Source organism: Lygodium microphyllum, chromosome 4 (assembly GCF_053477565.2).
Source record: "Lygodium microphyllum isolate KBCC chromosome 4, Lygodium_microphyllum_v1.1.10, whole genome shotgun sequence".
Taxonomy (NCBI): Eukaryota; Viridiplantae; Streptophyta; class Polypodiopsida; order Schizaeales; family Lygodiaceae; genus Lygodium; species Lygodium microphyllum.
Genome location: NC_141138.1, coordinates 170,470,543 through 170,495,032, shown reverse-complemented (window position 1 = coordinate 170,495,032; position 24,490 = coordinate 170,470,543). Strand labels below are relative to the sequence as shown.

The window sequence follows — 24,490 nt, the reverse complement described above, 5'->3', positions numbered from 1 at the left end:
CTTGGCTTTAGGCTGTGTGCACATGCATAAAATGTTTGAAGCCTTGTCACATCACCCAGTTACTTGGCTTAGTCCCTATGCACACACTTACTTGGCTCTAGCCCTTCTGCACACACCTAAAACCACTAGGGTCCCATGTATTAAATGGCATTAGCCCTTGGTCACATGTGCGTTTAGAATGTATTTAGTTGTGCCCTCCAAAAAAAATTTAAAATGTATCCCTATAAATATCACATAAATTGTTTTTGTAGGCCCAATGCAATGTCCACAAGTGGGGTGTTTCCATTCATGTAAAAAATGTGATGCTTCCAAAATGTGAGAATCAAGAAGGGTTTAACAGAAACATTCGGAAAACACACCACGTTCAAAGAGAATGTCTAGGAAAAGCATAGATCCTATCAGACACACTGTGCAAAAAGAGAGTATTGATCAGGATAAATATCATGAATTTTAAAGCAACCATATAATGATTACAAGAGATCTTTTTGGAAAGTAAATGGACCCCTCACAAGTCACCAAAGGTTACATGATTTCTTATCTTCTAGATTGTCCTAAGTGCTCAAAATATGACCCAAGACAAAAGGAGGGAAAATCTCTAAAAGCTGTAGGTATAAATCCCAAACAACCAAAAGTGTTTATCAAATGCAGCAAAAGGGAATCTTGCTCTCAAATAAGCAAACAATCTGTCCAAAATCATAGCTTTCTTTATGGGAATGCTAGGTTGGTGTTTTGCCGTCTAGTGCTCTCTTTCCCAAGAAAAGATTCTGAGTTCTATTTGTAGATGCTGCATTACCCCAACATAATTGTTTCCCATAACTGTTGGTTTTGCCCTTGTTCCCATGCTCTTCTAGATAGAATATCCAGTTATTTAAGGACATGCTTCCCCTCTCATCAATTCATCAGACTTTTTTGGATTTATGATGCTAATGATGTTGTTGACTGTTCTATATTAGATCCCTAACATAATGCCTTTATGACTGCTATAGGCTCCAAAATATTGGTCAGGATCAGTACTCTCTTTTTCCCAATGTTTTTGACATCAGCATGTTTGCATTAAATGTAGCCATCTTTGAAAATTCATAGAAAGTAACAGCATGGATGTAGGAAAAAACGAGTGTGCATGTGTGGGTGAGAGTTTTTATGTGAGGCGTTTTGACCTTTTGTGGCTACACTCAAGAGTGTTCACCCATTGTTGATAGTTGATACAATATTTTTCCACAAAAAAGAGTGTCATACTCATGTGCAAACCATGAAAAGAATGCACACCTAACCAATTTGACATCAACAGACCAAGAAGAAAACAAAAAACAAAGGGACAATACATACTTTGGCTTTAGATCCCGATGAATAATAGCTTCCGGTTTGTGCTCATGCATGTAGTTTAAACCCCTGAAGATGCAACAAACATACAGTCAAAACAAATCAAACACAGACATCAACTTAGAAAAGTAGAACAATCATGTCAAGTGCTTGATAAATTGATAATCACTGTACTTGAAACAAGATTCGAGAAAACTCATCACAGCATATTCTTCTCAATACATAACGTTTACACAAACTTTTCCTTTTGAAACCATTATTCATTACCTCCTTCATGCACAAGAGCAATAGATTTCATGACAAATTCTGCTTAAAAGATTTAAAACAAATCCACATGAGAAGTGTCCATATCACCAACATACCAGCTCTCATATAAGGATTGCTGCAGTGAGCCAGAGGTAGGTTTAGGACTGATGTGACTAAGCTCCCAAGAATGCATGGTTCCTTTGTGTCCCAACCATCAACAAAGCCCAGAATTTGACCCAATGGAAAAACTTGGAGCATTATGTTAGTCAGGAATCAGGATTGAAATCTACCAAATAACCAAATTGTGCAGGAAATCTAGCATGAAATTGCTGAGAAAGTCTATTTAAGATACTCTAGCAGCTGGGCAATACCAAAGGAGATGTGGGATTGTCTCTATAACATGTGAACCTCTCAATTATTAGGGTCAAGAGACACAGGACTTTCCCGTATTCTGTCCCACTGGTAATCCTATACCTCCAAAGGAATATTTCTTGTTTCAAAGGGAATCTAATTTTCCAAATTTTTCTACCACTAGATTTCCAATGTTTCAGTGTTTTGTCGGAGTGCCATAGAGAGTACCATGCTTAACTATCCAAGGTGGATATATGCCTACAGGCTGTAAACCTTGATGGATGACATTGCTTGTAGAGAAATAAAACATTCTGGAGTGTTCTGAGTTTTCAGATCCTTGAGTCTATCAATTACATTGAGAGGAAAAATGTGATGAATGACATGTAACAAAGGCCTTATTTTCCTCCAAATGGATCTATGATGCACGTGAAGTCTATATGTTTGATGGGCACTTGAAAAGAAGAATGCCTATCTAACATCATTGACCACATCCTCTAGACGTATGATGCTTAATTTCAACTGCTATAAGCTTTGACATGTATACAATAAAGCACTCAAGGGGAAACCTTGTCTTATAGATGTACTCAAACATCCAAGATACTGATAGGTCCTCACCAATTATGCATTAAGCAATTGTAAGATTGTCATTCTTGGAAAGCATGAGCATGAGCACATGGTTCGAGAAGCATTGTCACGAGGATGTGTATTTTTATTGCTTTGCTTTCACATAATTGAGTTGTGTATGTAACCTTAGTGCCTTTGAATCTCTCATGTCTATTTTGGCTTGAGGCTTGAGGCTTCAACAACTACAACAGTTGTTCCTTTAGTGCCTTTGAGTCTCTTGTGTCTACTTATGTAGGTTAGGGGAGAGGGTCCTTATGCCCCCTTCTCCCCCTGCTCCCCCTCCTCCTCTCCCTCTCCCTCTTTCTTTGTGTGTGTGTGTGTGTGCACGCACGTGCGTGTGTGTGTTATGGTATGCAACAACAAATGCATGGAATGCATGGTGTAGTCCGGGTATGGCTGGCAATATGCATAATCCAACATATAACCATACTAGCATGGTTCCCAATGCATAAATGGGAATGTTTGGAAATGCATCTCCTAAACCCCCTGTATTTGTTCTTCGGCACAGTTCTTCCCGCCTCCTTCGCGGATGCAGTGACAGTTGTAGGAGTCCTAGAGGTACGGGTGGCAATCAAAGATACAAAGAATATACCAAAGATTCTAGAGATTGAGATAGGCGGACACTCCTTCAAGCAGCAAGTTATTGTGACTAGGCAGCCAAGGCAGTGCCTGCGTTGCCATGACTTTGGGCATCAAGATTCAGGCAACGGATTGCACGTGCTTCAGAGCCAAGGTGGCCCTGTCGACAAGCCCGCGAGTGGACATTAACGGTTTACACAAGTCCAGAGACGACAGAAAGGGAGACAGCAAGGGGGGGCGTAGTCAGTCCCGCAAACACAGCCATGGTGGCAGGGAGCACGAGCGGGAGTGTCGACCCCCCGCAGTCCCCCCCTACTCGTCCCACCCGGCAAGACCATGGGCCTCCATATCCACCACCCATGGAGGTGCCATAGGCTACCTCACCCGAGATCCCACAGCCCCCCTCTCGCCCCCCCCCAAACACCTGCCTCGGACCTCCGACCACCCCACCATCCCTCAATCTTCCTCCCCCTCACCATCTCCCCCGCCGATCACCCCCCCAATCCCCACCCAGTACAAGTGAGCCTGCCCTTCCCATAGGAGGCGAGGAGCCCCATACGCCGACATCCTCCACTCACAAACAACTTCCCCCCCCCCCCCCCCAAACACACAGTCACTAGCTCATTTGTCCATGTCGCTCGTCACACACACTTTTCCGAGACAAGCGCAACTGCTACCATAGCAATTCTTTCGTAGTGGTCTATGGTCCTACCTGAGAGTTGCCGAGCGTGGAGAGTTCCAACTACCTTTGGAGGTGGGGATCTTCGTGGGACGCAAGTCAAGGAGTGGCAAGGTCCATTTACTAGCACCACTAGATGGACCAAACTACACTTTCTTCTTTCAGACCTCTCACACAAGAGACTGGACGATGACACAGATAGAGGAGGAGGTGAAGGGTCAGGTGGTAGACCACATCTCCCAGTGGATGGAAGCAGGAGGACTAGCACTCTTTTCCCAGTAGTGGCCATGTTGCATGATGGACATTAATTGGTGGGATGGTGCCGAGGTCCCACATCTGAGCATCATCTTTTGAGCCCCTTCACTATGGAGAGCTCCGGTGGATGTGATCCAGTGGCCCCTTGTACAGGCGGCCCGTTTCTACCAGTATACAAAGTCATGCCTCTCACTGTGGCTGATAGATGCCAAGGTGGTACCACCTAGAGCATCTATCACCCCCATGGTTGCTTGAGGGCCACCATGGGGGAATGGAGTTCACCGTCCAAGCCTACAGCAAACCGTATCCGCGTGCCCCATAGCTCTTCTTTCTCATCAACACCTTCCACACCGAACGAATGCCTGTTCGGTCAGTCTTACAGGTTTCCCTATCAGTTTACATCTTGCATCCTGGAATGTGAATAGCCTCCACTACAATGGGGCAAGTGGTTCCAAGAAGTTATTGCTCATGGCAGGACTGGAGGCGTATGCACCTCTATTGGCCCCAACCTCACCGCCTGTGTACGTGACCACAGGACGATTGTGGCAAGGAGGATTCTATGGATCAGATTGGATATTGGGGACTCGTGCCTTGGAGTCCTCAATGTCTATGCCCCTACTCGGGTTAGGGCACGCAACAAGTTTTGGGTGGAAATCACAACAGGACTCCTAGCGGTGGACTCTTGGATTGTTGGAGGAGACTTCAACAAACTAGAGGTCTTAAAGGACCAACAGGGTAGAGGCAGAAACTAACAGGGTATGGCTAGGGAGGAGCAGGAGGCATCGGAGGTCTTCCTCTTCTCAGTAGGAGCACGCAATGCTTGGAGAGACCCAGCTTTTCACAGGAGGGACTGGGGATACAAGCGGCTGGGCAGAGTTTTCCTGGAGTGGCTGTACACGTTTTATGTGGAAGAGTGGGGATGCTCTCGCAGAGGCCAGGTAGGGCAGTTGGCTGGCACCACTTTGTCTGATCACTGCTCGGTTCTCCCGACACTTGATCCCCTAGCTTAAGCCATGGGGACACACGATCCTGTCCGATTCTTGACTCAGTCTACAGGAGGGAGGAGATGAAGAGGCAAATTGAGCAGCTCTGGACTAGGGAGTGGGACAGGAGGGACCGGGATCGCAGAGGAGGTTGCAGAGGTCCTAGCTGAGTCAAGGAGAATCTGCCAGGAAGCAGCCCTACAGGCCAAGCAACAAAGCTCGGAGGAGGAGAGAGCACTCGGGCGAGTCCTTGCAGCCACGCAGAGACTACTCCAAGAGGCACCAAGGGATCCCATTCTACACGCATAGGAGGCGCATGCATGAGTAGCCCTCGCTAGCCTCGAGGACAGCCGCTCAGAGTTTTCCTTCCGCAACTCAGCAGCCTTTTGGGCGCGGAAGGGGGACACGATATGTAGGGAGTTTTTCCAAGTGCATCAGCCCCGCACCTCATATGTAGCCTCCGAGATTAGTATGGGAGGATTCGCTCTAGCCCATATGGGGTGATGGAGATTGCCACTGACTACTACAGACACCTTTTCCAATAGGAGATAGTCTCAAGCAGAGGACAGCGTTGTAGACAGTAGGTTTAGGACCACATTCCGTCCCTCGTCACAGAGGAGATGGGACGCTCCCTCCTAGACTCCTTCACAGAGAAGGAATTAGAGGAGGCTTTCCATGCACAAGATAGGCAGAAATGCCCGGGAGAGGACATTATCTCTAAGGCCTTCTTCACTACCTACTGGAAAGTGGTGAAGGACCCCCTATTGTTGGCCTTTTAGGAGATTTTAAGCTCAGTTGAGATGCCAGGGAGTCTATCGACAAGTCTTATCAGTCTCCTCCCCAAAGAGGGTGACCGACTCAAGCTATCCTAGTGAAAACCGATTACCCTGCTGTCAATGGCCTATAAGGCACTAGCCAAGATGATTGATAGGTGACTCCGCCCTGTGCTTCTAGACATCATTCATGACACAGAGACAAGTTTTGTCCAAGATAGGAGCATCCAAGACAATGTCTTCACCTTCTTTGAGGCGACTAAGTGGGCCCAACACAGTGGTCAGGGATTGGCTGTACTTCTCCTGGATTTCGAGAAAGCCTATGACAGGGTTGACTAGGACTTCTTGGAGGGCACCATGGTGAGGTTGGGCTTCCCCTAGGTATGGATTTACAGGGTCTTTACAGGGTTCTCATAGGTAGCAGGAGGGGGGAGGAAATCCGGCTGGAGAGATCGATCCGATAGGGCTGTCCTCTGGCCTCGTATTTGTTCCTACTCTTTACATAGGTGATGTCTTACTTCCTCAGGTCACAAGTGAGCGAGCTACGTGGCCTTCGACTTTCAGTGACAGAGGAGACAAAGCTGTTAGATTCAGAGTATGCAGATGATACCGCACTTTATATAGAGGACAATGAGTTGATACTCGAGAGAGTGAGACTAGCTCTGGAGATGTTTTGCATTGCAGTGAAAGTGAAAATCAAGTGGCGAAAGTCGGTTGGTTTTCTTATGGACCCGGACTCTAGCACGGAGTGGGACATCCACTTCGGATTCAGATGGGTGTGCAGAGGATAGACCGTCCGATACCTAGGCTTCCAAGTGGGACTCGACATCACTCCTGCCCAGTAGTTTATTCCAATCCTAGACTCTATTAGGCGGAAGTTGACCTAGTGGAGTACGGCTCGCCTTTCCTTAGCGGGCTGAGCCTTGGTGGTCAACCAGGTCTTCCTAGTGACGTCTTGGTACATCGCCTTGTGTTGGTGCTTTTCCTCATCTAGTGTAGTTCAACTTTGTTGCCTAGTACAAAATTTTCTCTGGGCTGGCTCAGACGGTTCCAGGGATTCTCAGGCCAAGGTGACGTGGGTGACCATCATCCGGCATCGGTCTGAGGGAGGACTTGGAATCAATGACCCAGAGTTCCAGACCCTGGCCCTTTTGGGCAAGCTAGTAGTCCGCGGCCTTACACTAGTAGGGCAGACCTCGAAGGTCCTACTGCAAGAGGGTCTCCAGGAGTACAGATCGAGGCTCGGTGGTGACTCGAGGCCGTCCTTGAGATGGATCTTCACGACGGCCGAGATCACGCTCCCCTAGATCTTCCTTCCTCCACAGCCTACTCATGTGTGGCAAGGCCTCTACGAGGCCCTAATTAAGAGCCCCTCGGGTTGCCAAGAGGAGTTAGACCGCCAGAATCCCCCTAGTAGGAACCAAAAGGCCGGCTGCAACAAACGCCAAGTTGAGGCAAGACCCAAAGAGACAGAAGGTGGTAGGCTCCATGACCTCCGTCCCCGCAACAGAGAGGCCGCCTGAAGACTACGACGAGTATGTCAAGGACCTCCTCTCTCAATTAGAGAAAGCCAAGGAGGAGAAGACAATCCTGGCGGTAGAGCTAGAAGCCGAAAAAGAGGTCATAGCTGCATCCCAGTTGGAGAAAACATGCCAAATAGCCATGACCTAAAGGGAAGTTCGGGTGCTGAAGGAGCAGCTACAAGCTAAGAAAGCGATAGAAGCGGAATGGCAAGAGCAAGTCAATGAAGAAACTGAAGCCATACGACAACTACAACAGCACAATGGAGAGATTGTGGCACGCTACGAATATCTATAAGCTAAAATGGAGAAAATCACTAAAGCCACGAAAGAGTTGGAGGATCTGAGGGACAAGAGAGCTCGCAGGTACGAAAGAGAAGTGGAGAAACTAACCCAAGAGGCTGCCTCAGCACAGGAAGAGCAGCAAAAGCTAAGGGCAGAAATGGAAGATCAAGAATAAAGGCTAACAATGCTAGCCCAGAGGCAAGGGGAAAGCCTCAAAGATATAAACAAAACGGCAGAAAAATGGACCAATTACAACGAAAAAATAGTCACAAAGCCTTGGCATGCCATCTCACTCAAGTAAAAAAGAAAGATACTTACTGAAAGTAGAGCGGAAGCCGCCCAAGTGAGGTTCCACACCCAACAATGCTCCTTCCTAGATATCCTATTGGATGTTACCCAGACAAAGAAGGGAGAGTCCATAGAGGCAATGAAAAAGAAACTGGGAATGGCTCGTAGGGCACTGAAGACAAGACTGCAGATGCCGCCATAGAGTTCGCCCAAGCGTGGAAGAGCAACACCATTATCTCCTATTGGCAGGCCTAACCTCGCAAGAAGCAGACACACTCGGGTTCCTCGAAGAAGAGCAGCAGGAGCCAAGCCAAGAGAGGGAGGTGGATGTGAACTTTGAAGTGAGATCACACAAAAAAGAGCTTGTCCCACCGCCTCCTTCCGCGCAGATTGAAGAGCAACAACATGCAAACACCTCCACAGAAAGAAAGGCGACACTGAGGAAAAGAAGAAAACAAATGGTGGAGGACACAATGAGAAAATGGAATGCCAAGGGAGTGAGAGCACCCCAGGCACCTATCCCACCATGCGAGGATGATGCCCCTGTGAGCTTCCACGCCGATCTTGTAATCTGGGAAAGGCGGGAAATGTCCAGGAGCCCCTTCGATTTTAACTTCCAATTTCCCACCCCCTTGCGTAGAGTCTTACCCGTCAAGGTGGTGGAGGAGATAATTAACATCGGAAGCAGGTTTAGACAGAAATGACTGGAGGAGAGAGAGAAGAGTTCCACCTTATGGGCTACTGAAGATGCCGAGTTTTGGCAGGATAAGATTTTTTAAGTGCCAAGGTCTGTAGCCGGCTACAAATGTCAACCTAAATGCAGAAGAGTCTGTGACTCCAACCTAAACAATTGGATGGCCTTTTGCAACACTCAACCCTTCGAGCGTAATGACCCAACCTTATGCCTTACCCTCGAAGGGTGGGAGTGGATTTTGACTCCAATGTCCAGGGCCGCTAGGACTTACCTATAATCTATAATCCTCATTGTACTACATATGAAGAGGCTCTCACCTTCGCATCAAAGAACTTGTATGATACTCTAATCCAATTCACTAACGAATTCTCTTCATGCCCTGACCCCGCTTTCATTACTACTTGTAATTACCTTAGACTCCTTAGACAAGACTCCACCCCGTATGAGCGCAACCTTCCAGTACTCCATTTTGATCCTAATGCTATAGATAGTTGCGCGATAGCCCGACTAATAATGCGAGCTACTCTATTACCTTCATTTTTCTTAACCCTTCTAAAGGACATGAATGATAGCCGCTTCACCTGCTACAATCATCCATTCCTCTCCATCACCACCCTCCAGGTCCGCCTAAACCTCAAGGGATATCTCCAAAGCCAACAATTTCTTAACAAATCTATTAAGCCCCCTTCTCCACCTCACTCCAATGACGAAGATTAAACTTCTGTCACGACTATGTAACTTTTTTTTTTAAGAGAGAAAAAGATATCACACGTAGCCACCGCAAGTTGCACATCGATCACAGTCACTGCACCTAGGGGTCCTCAAGTTAGGTGCGTCTAGTGGCTTTGGTCGGCCGGTTCCGTCCCTAACCTCCTAGCCTCGTTTTGATTCCCCACTTTACGCTTAGGGCACATCAAGGGCAGGACACACCTAGGGAGGTAACACTCGCCTATGATTGGACCTGTCACCCTAAGCTACACGCACCACACCTCCCTTATGCACAAACTAAGCTCTCAAGTGAGGGACAACGCCCAGGCTTGCTCCCAGTTCCACTAGCATGAGCACAATACACCACACGACAATGAAGCACACCCCCAGGTAGTGCACCTTCTTTTCTTTTCAGGTACAAACAGAGGCCCCAACCACCAACTCTAGAGACCCCATCATCCATGCAATGCACTCTCCATCCTATGCGACAATGTCACCATGCAGGCGAAACAAAGCAAGGGCACACTGAGGTAGCCCCAATCAAAAAGTGAATGAAGAAGCTCATTTGGCACAGCGCAAGAAAAGACAACTACGGAGGGCCAAGAGACGGATCCATCTAGCACCATATTCAATTTTAAAGATGGATCCACCCATCAGTCTCTCTCCAAACCAGGATCCACCCATCAGTCTCTCTCCAACACCATATTCAATTTTAAAGATGGATCCGCTCATCAACCTCTCTCTACGCAGGGATTCGTCCAACTTTATCTTCAATTTCAAGTCCATAAATCCCTCCAAGACCAGGGCTCATTCCAAACTCAAGGGCCTTCCAGTTCCATAAATCCCTCCAACACAAGGGATCATATCCAACGCAAGGGCCTTTTAGTTCCATAAATCCCGCCAACACCACGAATTATATCCAACGCAAGGGCCTTTCAATTTCATAAATCCCTCCAACAGGTCCATAAATCCCTCCAACACCAGGGATCATATCCAACGCAAGGGCCTTCAAGTTCCATAAATCCCTCCACCACACCTTCCAACTAGGCTTGTACAAGGTTGTCCACGTCCGTCAGACAGGTCAACCCGTCCGACCCGTTGTGTCCCTTCCACTGCATCCCGACCTGTTGTGTCCCTTCCACTGCATCCCGTCCCGTCCGGACCCGTCCGACTGCGCCCCGTTGTCACCCGTCCAGTTCCCTATGACTTGTCTGTCGACTGCGCCACACCCCCCCCCCAAAACCATTACGCCGCACACGAGCCTTGACTCCCGTATGGCTGGGCCTTGCAACCAATAAAGTTGTAAATGGTCACTTTTTTTACCATTTTTCTTTTCTTTTTTACCTTTCTTTTCTTCTTTCTTTCTTATCTTTCTTTCTTACGTTTCTTTTCTTCTTTTCTTTCTCACCTTTCTTTTTCTTCTTTTCTTTCTTGAATCTTCTCTATTCTTTTTTTCTTTCTCTCTATTCTTTTCTTTCTTTCTTTTCTTTCTCTCTATCTTTTCTTTCTTTCTCACAAAGACTCAAGAGAAAAGATTAAAGATTAAAGTTTTAAATTAACAAGTTTAAAAACTCTTCCTCCTTTCCTCTTCCTCTCTCTTCTCCCCCCCTCCAAGGGCCAACCCTAAACCCCAAAGCACTCTCCCTTTCTATAAAATCTCCCCTCCCCCACAATCTCATTCATCCTTTCAAGTTCTCCGCCCCTCCTACTCCTCTCAAGCTTTGCATCCTTCCTACTCTCTCAAGCTCTCTCCTCGAGTCCTCCCTTAACCTCTCAACCCTTCCAACCTCCTCCTCCATCAAGCTATAGCCTCTCTCTACTCCCTCAAGCTCTCTACTCTTTCCACTCCTTTGTTCAATCATCTCACCCTCCACTCGTGACCCTCTAGGCTCTCTCTTGCAATATATCGCTCATACTCGGACTTGGAGTTGAAGAAGCCCTCAAAGACTCGGTTTGCGACCATGTGGCTTCTCCTCAAGTCTCTCTATGACATTCCCAACAAGCTACAAAAAATGGTTGTCACATGAGTTTAAGAAATGGCTTGAAGGGCAGTCCACATCAAGCAAAGTGAAAGCAAAGGCCGTTCAAAGGCTTTGGTTAAAGGAGGAATTTTGGATGGATGTGAGGGGCATTATCATTGCCGTCACTCTCATCTACAAGGTGCTTCACATGATGGACATGGAGAGGGCTACTATTAGCCTCCTCTATCATCTTATGGCGGATGCGATGGAGGAGATATAATCATCGACCATCTTGGATGGGAAGATCTCTTCTTCATGGTTTTTTTGTTTTTTAATGATTCATGCTTCTTTTTAGTTTTAGAATCTATATTGCATATGTCTCACACTTTCTTTTCAAATTTCACCTCTAAATCTCCCTCTAAATCTCTATCATCTTACATCTACTGTAGTGATATCTTGGATACCACCCCTAAAAGAGATTATATTCTCTTTTTGACAAAGAAAAGATGGGAGTGGTTGAAGCAACCAAGTCATGGGTTTGCGGCACTTTTGCATCCTGCCTTCAAAAAACCCTCTCTTTATGGATACCAATGTCCTTGCCGATCGTAATGCCTTTCTTCCAAAGGCTTTGGCGGAAGAGTACCATGGTGCCTTCCTCCAAGAGCTCATTAATTATAGCGATCAAAGGGGCACCGCTTTCGCATCTACCATTTGTTGGAAGCGAGAATCGTTGGAGAAGCCTCTTTTTTTGTAGGAGTCATTAGGCTATCAATTGTCTCACCTCCAAAGAGTGGCCTTACACATTCTTGCACATGTTTGAAAATCTATTCCCTTTTTTCATTTAATTCTAGTTAAACTTACTTTTTCTTCACACGATTTAGGATTGCTCATTGGGTACATGTGAGAGGAATTGGTCCGCCTATTTCCTCATGCACACCAAAATTCGTAACAAGCTTAGCACATGACAATTGGAGCAACTAATTTATTGTCGCTCCAATTTACACATGCTACGCAATATATATGAGATGTCTATGGCAATACAAGTATCATATATTTAATTTTTATACTTTTTAGTTCATAACTTTATTCATAGATTATGAAATACATTTTTTTTAAAATCATTTGTTTAATCTAAGTTATTCATTCTTTAAATGTATAGATAAATGCGGATTTACTCAAGCTCTCTGCTAGTACACTTAAAAGTGTGACTCGCGAGAGAGACTTGGAGGAGGAGCAAATCTTTAGGGAGCTTTACTTGGAGCTGGAGGAGATAGACTAGCAGGTCTCTCACACTCATACACAGCGTGCTCGTGTTATTGTTTGCCCTCGCACCAATAGCAATGGAACTTCCACTTCGGCATCCACATCGCCTGCCCGTAATGCTTGTGGGGCCCTTAGATGCTACACGAGGCGTGGGAGTGATTCGAGAAGTACTCCTAGTTCGGCCCAGGAGGACATACTTATCACCACCTCTCACCTAGAGCTAAGAGAGCCCCAGTATGATGACAAGGGCAATGTCATTAGTGAGGGTGATTTTGTTGAGGAGGATGATGGCTCCTCAAGCGGTGACGAGGATGCTTCCACCTTCGATGCCAAGAGTGATATGAGCACCTAAAGTAATCATGTATCTTGATTCGGATATGGCTTTTATCTCAATCCATTTTTGTACACTTTTTGTATGAGATTGCACATCTGGCTCATAATAAAGTTCTTGGTTTCATTATTCATGCTACATAGTACACTCTTGAGTCTTGTTTCAACTCTCCTTTGCACTTTTGACTTGAATCTCTAAGTTTATGGTTTATCTTGTAAGTCAAAACCTTAAGCATAGGCTTAATATTATATGTATTTTTTATTTCATCCCACGTAACATTGGACGTAGGTCTAAGATTTATCAGTCGTCAGATTAGTACCGTAGTAGCATCGGACTGTACTAATCGGAAGTCATTAGACATGACAACCATGGGCTTGTATACAAACTTAAAAACCCAATTGGCTACCCCCGCAACACTATCTGACTCACCACCCACAACAATACCATGGGACTAGCACTCAACTAGGAAGGGGTTAGTGTTTATTGCAAAGCGAAGGAAGCGGAAAACGAGACATCAAGAGAAAAAGCGCAAGGCAGAAAAAAGGAAAAGGTGCCCTACAAGAGAGCGGGCCCACCAAGAGTACAAGACACAACCATGGAAGCCGCAAGAAGCCAAAAGTAAGAAGGCGCGCCTTTAAATATAAAGGCACAGCCAAAACCTCTATAAAAGAGCGCCACGCTCCCTCCTATGCAATTCGTAACAATGAACGGGTAGTAGAACTAAGCTAGAAAGAAAGGAAGACAATGGGAAAAAGGGCCTAGGCCATGGCCGGCCATGTAAGAAAAAGGGGATAAGGAGATGACCGCCCAAAAGGGATTTAGGGTTTTGTATATAAAGTTGAAAAAGTGAATGAGAGTGCATTCTTTGGTGTGTGGCAAAGTGGCCTTTTCTTCTCTTCTCTTGCTTGATTGTGAGTGCTTGAGGAAGGGAGTGCGAGTGAGGGAGGAAGTGAGTGTGTGAGGGTGAGGGATCTTGGAGGTGAAGCCCTCCTCCATCTCCTCACTTCTTCTTCTCTTCTCTTCTCTTATCTTGAGCGTGGCTCTGAAAGAAGGAGCTTCAAGGAAGAGGCTTCAGGATCCTTGAGCTTGCATCACGAATCCTTGAGCGACTGGAGTGCTTGAGAGAGGAAGCAACTCTATCGGGCATCAAGGTAAGCTCACTACACTCGTAGAGAGGGATAGCGCGTCGGATATGTGAGAGGTGGCCATTAGTGCTTGCTTGAAACGCTTGAACAATGAGTGGTCCGTGGGTCTTGGTAGTTGACCTTGAGCTTGTCTCTACAGATGTGGATGAATGAGGTGTGGAAATACTTTTTACAATCTGTTGGCAATAATTTTGAAGAAGATTTTATAACGATCCCATTTTGGCAATCTGTTTCAATGAGGTCGGAGGGGGAACCTTGGGCAACAACCTGATGGTAGCAATCTTCCAATCTGAAGGCATCATACTAGAGTTCCACACCCGCTGACACAAGCGAGTTAATGGGTCCTTGAGCAGTTGCACATGGACTGAAAACAGCTCATTAGGGAGGCCGACTTTTCCTTTGAGCCATCCCAGCCTAGACTTTTCCTTCGAGGCAAGTGAGACAGCACTTCTTCCACCTCATCCTCAAAAATATCAGCCTCCATTAAATTCATCCATTCTGGTTTGACCTGATTACTAACCAGGTCACAAATATATGTCCGAGCAAAGAGAATGGCATCTGAATGAATCTCTTGCGGACCCAACAAGGCCCTATAGAAGTCAACAGTCATCCGAATAATGGAGACAGGATCAGTCACCATATCACCTTGCCCATCATTTAAATGCACAATATTTTCCCGGGTATATTTCTGATGTAGACGAGCAAAAATTTGATGAGTTTGACTATTGTTATCATGTAAAGCTTTGGCTCTGGCCAACAGTTTGTATTTTGCATATTCCTCTTCTTGAAGAGATTAGACCCTACCTTTCAACCATTCAATGCAAGTGAGCAAGTCATGATTGGAATCCCCAGTTTGACACAAAGACAAGGAATGAACTAATAAAGATTGAGTATGTTGCAATTCAGCTCGAAACAAGGCAGCATGCTGAATTCCATATTGTCCGGATGACGCTTGTGCATTATCCCTAAAAACCGCCCATGCTTCCATCCTTGTAGATAGAACCTTCAAACTAAAAGAAGCTATTTGTTATTGAACACCTTCCAAAAACTGATTATGCTGCAAAAAAGATTGATTAAACCGAAAAGACAAATGGGCAAGGAGAGCCTTGAATGCATGAACAGGTCTGTGGCTCATTTCCAAGACCAAAGCGTAATGATCTGACAAAAGTTGTCTTTCCACCCACATATCAATGACTATAGGAAGAAAAGAGTCACTTTGGCAAATGTAGATCCTATCCAGTCTGGCCCAAGTATTTGGATGCTGAAAAGAACAATAAGTATATCCGGCTTGTGATGGATACATCCAAGACCACATGTCCTATTAAGAAATACCTTTCACATTTCACAAAGCAATTTTCATGATGAAATCACAAACAAGAAAACTAGTGAGCCATTGCTTTCCCTTTCCCTTTTACATCAATAGCCTTGGCAGCCTGGAATCTCTCCATTTCACTACAGATAACATCTACAAGATCAGCCCTCTGCAAATCTACAATCGAAGCTCGGAAAGGAAACTGCAGTTGCTGGGAGCAGAAAACATCCCGAGGAGGCACAAGCCTTTGATGAGCATCGAATTGCAAAGCTGAATCAGAAGTCCTTTTATCTTCGACTGCCGGAGCACGCAAAGTTTGAGGTTTCATATAAAACCCCTTACCTCTACGTTGAAAGGTCTGAGTGATTGGGGGCAGTGGAGGATGGGCAAGAGTCGAGAGCGAGAATCTTGCCTAGCATTATGACAAACCATAGTGACCCAAGAATCCTCCCTAGGAGACAAATTCCGCCCAACCGCAATCGAAAGACGCTCCCCACCCACGTGAGGAGCATCCTTCTTGCCTTCCTCACAACCATGTTGGGGAAGGTGCTCTAGATCAGCTACTGGTTGCTGAATCATTTGTTGTCATATCTTGATCCATAGCACCCTGTACTACCTCCGTATTTTTGTCGCATTCTGAAATGAAATGGCCCAACTTGCCACATTTGAAACAGTGTCCTACAAAAGTACCGCATTTCAACTCATACACCAACGTTTGTGAGCCTAGAACTTCGCAAGGTTTTCTTGTATCCCACAACATACATGCCCTATTCCTATTGGGGAAAGCCAACTGAGGTTCCACCAAAACCTCACCAAGGGTTCTCAGTACCAAAGGGAGAACTCTCCAAAGATGCAAAGGAAAATCAACTACCTCTGCCCAAATTGGGCATGCCTGCCTCAGCATCTCCTAAAACTCGGCCATAGGCCTCCAAGGGACCATATGAACCAGCTGCCCATCCAAAAACAAAGGAACGCGTTGCATAATGAAAGCCCGCACTTTCGAGGAACTAAAAAGAACCTCAAAGAACCCCCTAGGTCCATCATATATCTCTTCAACAAGAGGGGCCTGCATATGCCCTGAAGCATCATCATGGCACTATTCAACATTGCCTAACATGGACTGCAGCCAAGCACAAATTCTAGTGATCAAGGGAAACCTTCCTATAAAGTAAAAGATGGCAGCCTTGTCATGGAAAGCAGCAATCTGCTTTAATACCAGATCAGTTCCCATGATCGCAACCACTTGATCCCCATCCGGAAAAGCGTTAGCTTTGCCCTCATTAGCATGGACATAGTCCCACATAAGATGATTAGCGGTATCCAGCATGAACTGAAGAGACCCATCAATCTGTGATGAAGAAGCATTAACCTCTGGCTGAGACAAATTTGGGGGGCTTAAGGCCGGTTCTTCAACCGACATCCTACAACGTTTTCCCATTTCATCCCTATCCATCAACGGCCCAGATTCTTCAGCCGAGAAATCACCATCCGGACCCTCCAGGTCTTGGTCATTCCCTTGCCCTATATGCTGATCAAGGAAGGCCATATCAATGCCATTTGATAGCTGCAGATTCGCCATTATAGAAGTAGATGGTGATCACAAGACGTGTCACTGAACACTTACACGCTGTGTCCCACCAGATCTGGGCTGGGACTGACTTCTGCAGGCCCTGTGTGGAAACACTCTACGCAGGAATAGTAAGTGTGAAAGGTGTTCTCGCTCCCTCAGTCGTTCACGCAGACACCGCAGGAAGAAGGGATGCCAAATCTGTAGCTCAAGCAGAAGAGTGTATGTACAGGGAACGCAGGAACAGGTCGCGATTTACAGGAGTTTTGACAGGGCGGGTAGGCATCACCCACTGCGCAGCAGAAAAGGGGGGCCCAAGAAGACTGCACGCGACCCTCCTCAGACAGCGACGCTGCTGATCCAAGGTGCAAGCCTGTGGAGACGCGGAAGATGCAGAGCTGCAGGACGATTAGGGTTTACCCGTTTAATGACAGACAGAAGACGATGGCTCTGGGGCAGATCCAATTAATCCCGATATAACAGCAGCAGGCTCTCTCTCTCTCTCTCTCTCTCTCTGTGTGTGGTCTGAACGAATGAGCTCTGGACGAATGAGCTTGCTGGTCTAAACGAATGCTCTGCAACAGTACTGCGTGAGACAGTAAGCTGTAATGCTGTAAGGCTCTGTGACAGTAATTCTGTAATGCTCTCTTAATGCTCTGCAACAGTAAGCTCTGCTCGAATATGGGATGTACCTGCAGTGACTGACGGGAATGTCTGCAGTGTGAAAGGCAAGAATACTGCCATGATAACTCTACATGCTGCAGTGATTGCTTATGTCACAGTGACAGTTTATGCTACAGTCACATTTTATGTTGCAGACACATTGGCATGTTATGCTACAGTGATAGTTTAGTGACGGCTTGACTAACCGGGATGTACCGACACGGATACCTGTCATGAGCAATGTACTGACTGATCAACCGTGAGTCTGTTCCCAGCAGGGGGTTGCTCATCAGTCAAACAGGCAAGGGACCTGCTTGCTTAGCATGGAGTGGATGTCTTAGATTTCTAGATAGCAAAGACTACTGAAAGAGAAACCAGTGGACATGAGACCGAACTTTGACACACAACCAATTGGGCTGACCAAAGGAGGCACTGCATCAGAGGGGCAGTACAAAACTCCAACTAAAGATGAAAAGTTTTACTATAGACAAAAAATATCATTCTTATTCGCGGTCTCTTTTAAAAGATTGATTCTCTCCTCACTCTCTCGAATAGTAATGAGTGACATGTTAGAGATATATTTCTTTTCTCTTTACTCTCTCACACAAGCTAGTTACATTTTTAAATGGTCTCTTTCTCTCTGAATCCTATTGTAGTTTTGTTTAAGTGTGCTAGCTTGTCTTGTAATGACTTATTAACATTTTCCAGAATGTCAATCTTATTTGTAAGCTCAGAAATGCTTATCTGTGCAATAAATAATGTTTTTCTCATTTCATATTTGAGCCATGTATGTGTAAGATGTAGATTATAACCTTTTAAAATAGCCAAACATTCCATTATAACCTTCCGGCACATATCTCACATAGTCATGAATATTAAAAAATTTACGAGGTTTACCTGTTGAAGGATCCTTGGGGTAAATATTTCCATCCACCCACAAATCTATATGTTTCTTTCCTTAAGTTCGTAATATATCTGCCTCCATCTCATCTGTTACTACTTTCCTTGGGATAGACATAGCTATGTATACAAAGACACATCAATGTATAAGTTCTAAATTACCAAATGTGGGATACAAATGGGAGAGCGTTTACAGGCCTCAACCTCATAGACCAAGGGGAACTAGAGGGTCATGTTGGGTGGCTATTCTTTATCATGAGAGCCTCCAAGACATGATTCATGTGGTATCACGAGATGTGCAAGCTAGATATATGTGGGTAAGGCTAAGGATATGGCTCCCGAGGGATCTATATGTTGTAGCACGTTACTTCCCACCTGCCTATTCAACATTTGCCCTTGGGGAGGGATCACCATTTGAAGCACTACATGAGGACATTATGAGGTACGAAAGCATTGGGGACATACTACTAATGGGAGACATTAATACTCGAATAGGAAGGGAGCAGTCAGCCTTTTATGATACTGAACATGAGATGTTTAAGGAGTTGGTATTGGACGAGATAAGGAGATGACAACATATGGATCCCACTTGCTAGCATTGGAAAGTGCTCATGGATTAGCTATATTCAATGGCTTATCGAGATGGCCGGAAGCGGATGCTTTCACTTATTGGAACAGCAAAAAGGGAACCAACATTGTGGACTATGTAATGGGCTCTCTAGCGTTAACTCTAGAAATTAACCATTTTGAGATATCTGACAAGGCGATCGGTTTATTGACCAACCATGCCATCCTGAAATTCACCCTAGCATGTGGTCAAATACAGGAAACATGCACACAGGTATACACATTTCCGCACTATGAGTTTCTAGAGCAAAATTTGCATATCTATAGTGATGCAGTACGAGATTGCTTAAGCCAACTAGACTAGCATGAACCATTGGAGAGTGTCACTAAATCTCTAGCGAAGGTTTTACATACAACAACTACAGAGGCATTCCCATGTAAGGTGTGGGCTCAACTGCACCATGCAAATTTTTGTCCCTCAAAGTGCTTGGTTTGATGAGTGTAGACAGACTAGGACCCACCTACAGAGGGATATTGTACTGGGGAAATGCATGCACAAGCATGCCCGGAATGTCTTCCATCGTCTTGTGCAGAAAAAGAAGAGGGATTATCTAGCCAAACTAGAGTCAAAACTAGAGTCTTGAGATATATCAACTCTTTTTGAGTAAGGATAATAAGAAGGCATGGAGGAAATTTCATGTTAGACAACCCCCTATTCAATTGAAATCACCTATGGTATGGCATGAACATGATAGTGCATTGTATGATGTTCCATCACAAGAGTGGATTCCCTATCCATTAAACTCTAGGCCAACACAGTATGGATTCTTTACGGAAAAAATGGTGAGATATGCCATTTGGAGGTTAAAGAATGGGAGAGCACATGATCAAGATGGCCTTGTGGCAAAACATTTTGCACATGCATGTTATGCATTGGCCCCTATCTTGTTAAATATCTTCAATAGAGTTGTATGTGAGGAGTTTCCAGCAAGTTGGTGTGACCACACAATAGTGCCGAATGTTTAGAGTGGAGATCCATTGGTCACTAGAAACTATCGCACTATTATGATTGGCCACATGCTAGTGAAGATAATATGCCTCTATTGTGGAGCATGAGTTGAGTTCGTGGGCTGAAACAAAGGGGATACGGTCTACAGGGCAAGCTAGCTTCTGCCAAGGATACAATACATTAGACCATATATTCACAATGAGGGCCTTGATTGAGGTGGGACAATCGGGAAGGCAAAAAATCTATTGTTGTTCCATGGATTTTTGCAAAGCTTTTGATACAGTACCACGTGCAAGACTCATGCAAAGGTTGCAAATCATTGGAGTCCCGGAGGATATGCAGTGGTGTATTTATACATTGTATAAGATAGTGACAAGTAGAGTATGACTACCTGCAGGCATAACAGACTCAATGACCAGCGCGGTTGGTGTAAAACGAGGCTGTCCACTCTCTCCTTTGCTGTTTGGATTGTACATTGACGAGATTTCAAATTACAGACAAAGATGGGGTTATATGGGAGCTAGCTTGGCTGGGGTATTGATACCAATTTTGTTATATGCAGATGATATTGTGCTCATCTCCAATTCACTCGAGGGGCTACAACGATATCCAGATGCATCGCATGTGTTTTGTGAAGAGAAAGGCCTTAAGGTTAATCTTGGAAACACTAAAATCATGGTCTTTAACACCTCGGCAGCTTGGGTGACACGCTCAGAGCATCACTTTGTGCATGGAAATGGTTAGAAAATATATAATCCTTGGGGTCACTTTCAAAGGGCCACAGTTTTCATGAAAGGAGACTTCAAAGGCTAGGCTTGCACAGGCATATATAGCTTTGGGCACTCTAAAGCGACAGTGTGCACACACACAGTTCAAATTGTGGCTCTTTGAAACTTCAGTTATGCCCACACTACTCTATGGAGCAACCATTTGGAACTCAAGCCTTTATCATACTAAATGTGCACCTCTCATGGACTATAACAAACCTAAAGCACAACGTTATGATGGCTGGGAACATATGGAGAGACCGTTGGTCATGATGATAGCACGTATCATAAGCGCGAAAGCCTCAGTACCACAAGATCATCCAAGCAGAATTGGGTGCAGCATCCATGGTAGTGTGGAGGCACTATTCCAAGCAATCATCTTCCTCCAAAGGATATGGCAACTCCCTAAAGTCCAATACTCTATGCTAGCTCTGAAGTCTTCAAGACATCTTGTAGAAAAGGGAGATAGACAATGTTGGTATGCACACATGAGCACATGGCTGAACTTGCATGGCATGAATATAGATAGATTGCCATCGTTCGATTACAGTCTTGATTGTCCCACTTTAAGTCTCAACCATTCAAAGTTGAATAGAGTAATCAGAGTAGATATCACTAAAGTGGAGAGAGAGAGAGAGGATATGGTCCAAGCCCCCTTTCCCATTAGGCAAGAAGATGGCACAATTCCAATGTCACTTCTTGCAGCTTTCCCATGATGGTTTCATAGTGAGGCCAAGATATATAGATGCTCAACTCTCACAGGCTTTGAGCTACTATTGGACAAATCCACACCTCATCACATCAGCTGATGATTGAGATAGGCTGATGGAGACATGTTGCAACAAATGAGAGGATGTGCCAGCTTTGTGGATGGGAGGCAACGACGAAGGAACACTACATTTGTAGATGCACAGTATACTATGATATCCGAGGCCGCTACCATTGCCTCTTTAAGGAGAGCTTTGGACCATTGAGATGGGTGATGGACTATGAGGACCAAAGATGTCTGGGCCTTTTCTTATTGGAGCTCCAACGGCGCAAAGCAGCATTGTTATAGGATTGAAGGCAACCCAAATCGCATCCACCCCTCCAAAGAGCAGTTATAGACTTTTTCAATATGGCTGACCCCCCAGCCACTGCCACCTTAGACACTACATCTCCTATTGGCATGCACCATCACGGGACATCATTAGGCGACATCACAATAGACAGAGCTACAGCGTTATGCAGAGCATGTCATCCTAAGATACCTGCTCAGTATCGTAGGCATACTCATGTGCGACACATTTGCATCACAATTGCTCGTTACAAATAAAGATTACCACATCCAGTCAATCGGGGGTAGCTTGCAAAGTCTTGGTGGACTCCATAAAATGAAAGGGAGATATTCTATACTCTTTTTATTTTCTCAGTCTTCCTATTCTTCATTTTCAATTTATCATGTAGACCTAGACATAATTCTGTTTTCTTCTCTGATGAGAGATGATGATGCCAGTTGTATTGGAATGGCCTTCTAGAGACGTTAATAGATCTGTGTGTGTGTGTGTGTGTGTGTGTGTGTGTGTGTGTGTGTGAGAGAGAGAGAGAGAGAGAGAGAGAAAAATCTGAAAGTATCCAGAACTGTTTTGCTGTAATTAAGCCTGATTACTGCCAGAATATAGCAGTTGCTGCTATTGAAGAAATTACAGCACATCCGAAGGGATTACACATCTGCATTGAAATTGGCTTTCATGCAAAATTTATTGGTTCAATTTATGCCAAAATGAAGGGGCAATTTGAATCATAATGCTGCTGGTCAACTGTGACAGCCCAAGGAGACCAAATTTGTGGAGAGATCAGCCTACATCTCAGTGTAGTACAGATTTAAGCGATACAACTTAAAAGAAATACTACAAAGGGCGCCAATTTGGGGGCCAATCAGGTGTTGGCTGTCCAAGATTCAAGTGGTAGTATCTATTTCAGATTTATGAATTGTTTACTTGCTATAATTATTTAAATCAGGTTATCTACCACCCTGTTCAAGAAGGAAGTCTGGTTTCAATTGCAAGTAGGAGTGTTTGTGGCTACACAATTGAGCATAGACTCATCATGGTCGATCAAAACTGTTCTAGATAAGACATGAATGTGCTCTATGGATATAGAGTGCACGAGTGGGTTCAATACCTCATAATTAAAGCACAGCGTGGATACATTGTGTGCAAGGCCGATAGTTTGTAAAACCATATTCCTATCATAATATAAGATGTATAGACGTCTTTCAAATTTTGGGTCTCTCATATTTCTTGAGCTTTCCATTTAGGAGGACCTAGATTCTTACTACAAATCTTGCTTACAATATAGGACCACACCTAGCCAAATAAGGCACTTTTATGAGAACACAAGGGCCAACAAAGAGTGTATGGAGATGTGAAAACAACAACTAACGCATGAATGCTTAGAGAATGAAATACAATGATATAATAAACAAGTGAGGTGAGAATACAATGAAATACAATGAGCGAAGAGACAGACTACAATGTAGTTGAAAACAAGGCAGAGGCTTGATGGAGAAGAAAAACCCACTAGGCCATTGTCACTTGTGATAGGGGCTGAGGGATGTTGAAGGAGTCAATGCCAATAATCAGCAGAGTAGTGGCCATACTTGAAGGATCCTAACACAACAACTAGCCAATGGTTGGATGTAAGAGTGTGAAAAAAGTGAAGGATACACATCAATGGCATGGAAGGTAGGATCAAAAAACGCAATTGTATCTAGTTGAGAAGATAACTTTGCAAGTTGTGTTTGACAACAATAGCAGCGATGAGTCTCGTTAGCAAAATGCAGCTATTTAGAAGTTGTGGTAGCAACAAGAAGCTGAATGTAGCATCAGCTAAGGTTTGCATAGTGAAGGGTGCCATTAAAAGTAGTCTACTGCAAATTTGTGTTTGCAGTAGCAACAGTAATAGTATTGGAGCAGCAAGACATTCATCTGGTAATGCGAAAGGCCATTAATCTTACATCCCTTGACATCTGGATGGGCATTAGAAGCATTGGTTCCATAGTGGTCATAAAGTGACTTAGTACAAACACAATAAGGGTACTTTGCGGTTAGGGGAACCAAGTCCTATTTATAGGACTCAAGGCCCTATTGTGCACATTCATTGTGTAATCACCACTCTTGGACTCTTGGCCTATTGGCTGATGTATCCACACACAAGGATGGTGTGGACTAGTGGTATGGGGCGCCAACCCTCGAGATATGGTTGTGACCCAAAATGTGCTAGCTCCTAGGCTCAAGGGTGAGCATGTTTGGCTCTATGGCTAATGTCTAGTCCCTTTCATTGTGAGTATGGCTTGAGTGTGTCTCATGTACATGTTAGATCCTAGAGGGACATTTCATTGGTATCAGTGTTATGTCCTTGGACATCTAGATGGGTGATAGTATCATTGGTCACAATGGTCATCAAGTGACTTAGTGCAAAGGCACTAAGGACACTTACAGTGTTATGTCCTTGGACATCCGGATGGGTGCTGGTATCATTGGTCACAATGGTCATCAAATGACTTAGTGCAAACGCACTAAGGACACTTTGGGGTTAGGGCAGTTGAGTCCTATTTATGGGACTCAAGGCCCTATTGTGCAAATTCATTGTGTGATCACCACTCTTAAGACTCTTGGCCCTTTGGCCAACACATCCGCATACTAGTATATGGGACAAC

The 24,490-nt window shown here is 44.8% G+C and overlaps 1 protein-coding gene and 1 pseudogene across 2 annotated transcripts in view; one reads left to right on the top strand and one right to left on the bottom strand.

The window, feature by feature from the left end:
• The window catches only part of LOC148037895 (serine/threonine-protein kinase 12-like), a 169,594-nt gene that overhangs the window by 35,917 nt on the left and 109,187 nt on the right, over nt 1-24,490 (bottom strand). For both annotated transcript variants that reach the window (XM_087676874.1, XM_087676873.1), the window contains exon 7: nt 1,327-1,389. In XM_087676874.1, coding sequence (XP_087533000.1) covers nt 1,327-1,389 — 63 coding nt within the window. The remainder of the gene's footprint in view (nt 1-1,326; nt 1,390-24,490) is intronic.
• Nucleotides 11,579-12,881, top strand: LOC148037896 (uncharacterized; annotated as a pseudogene).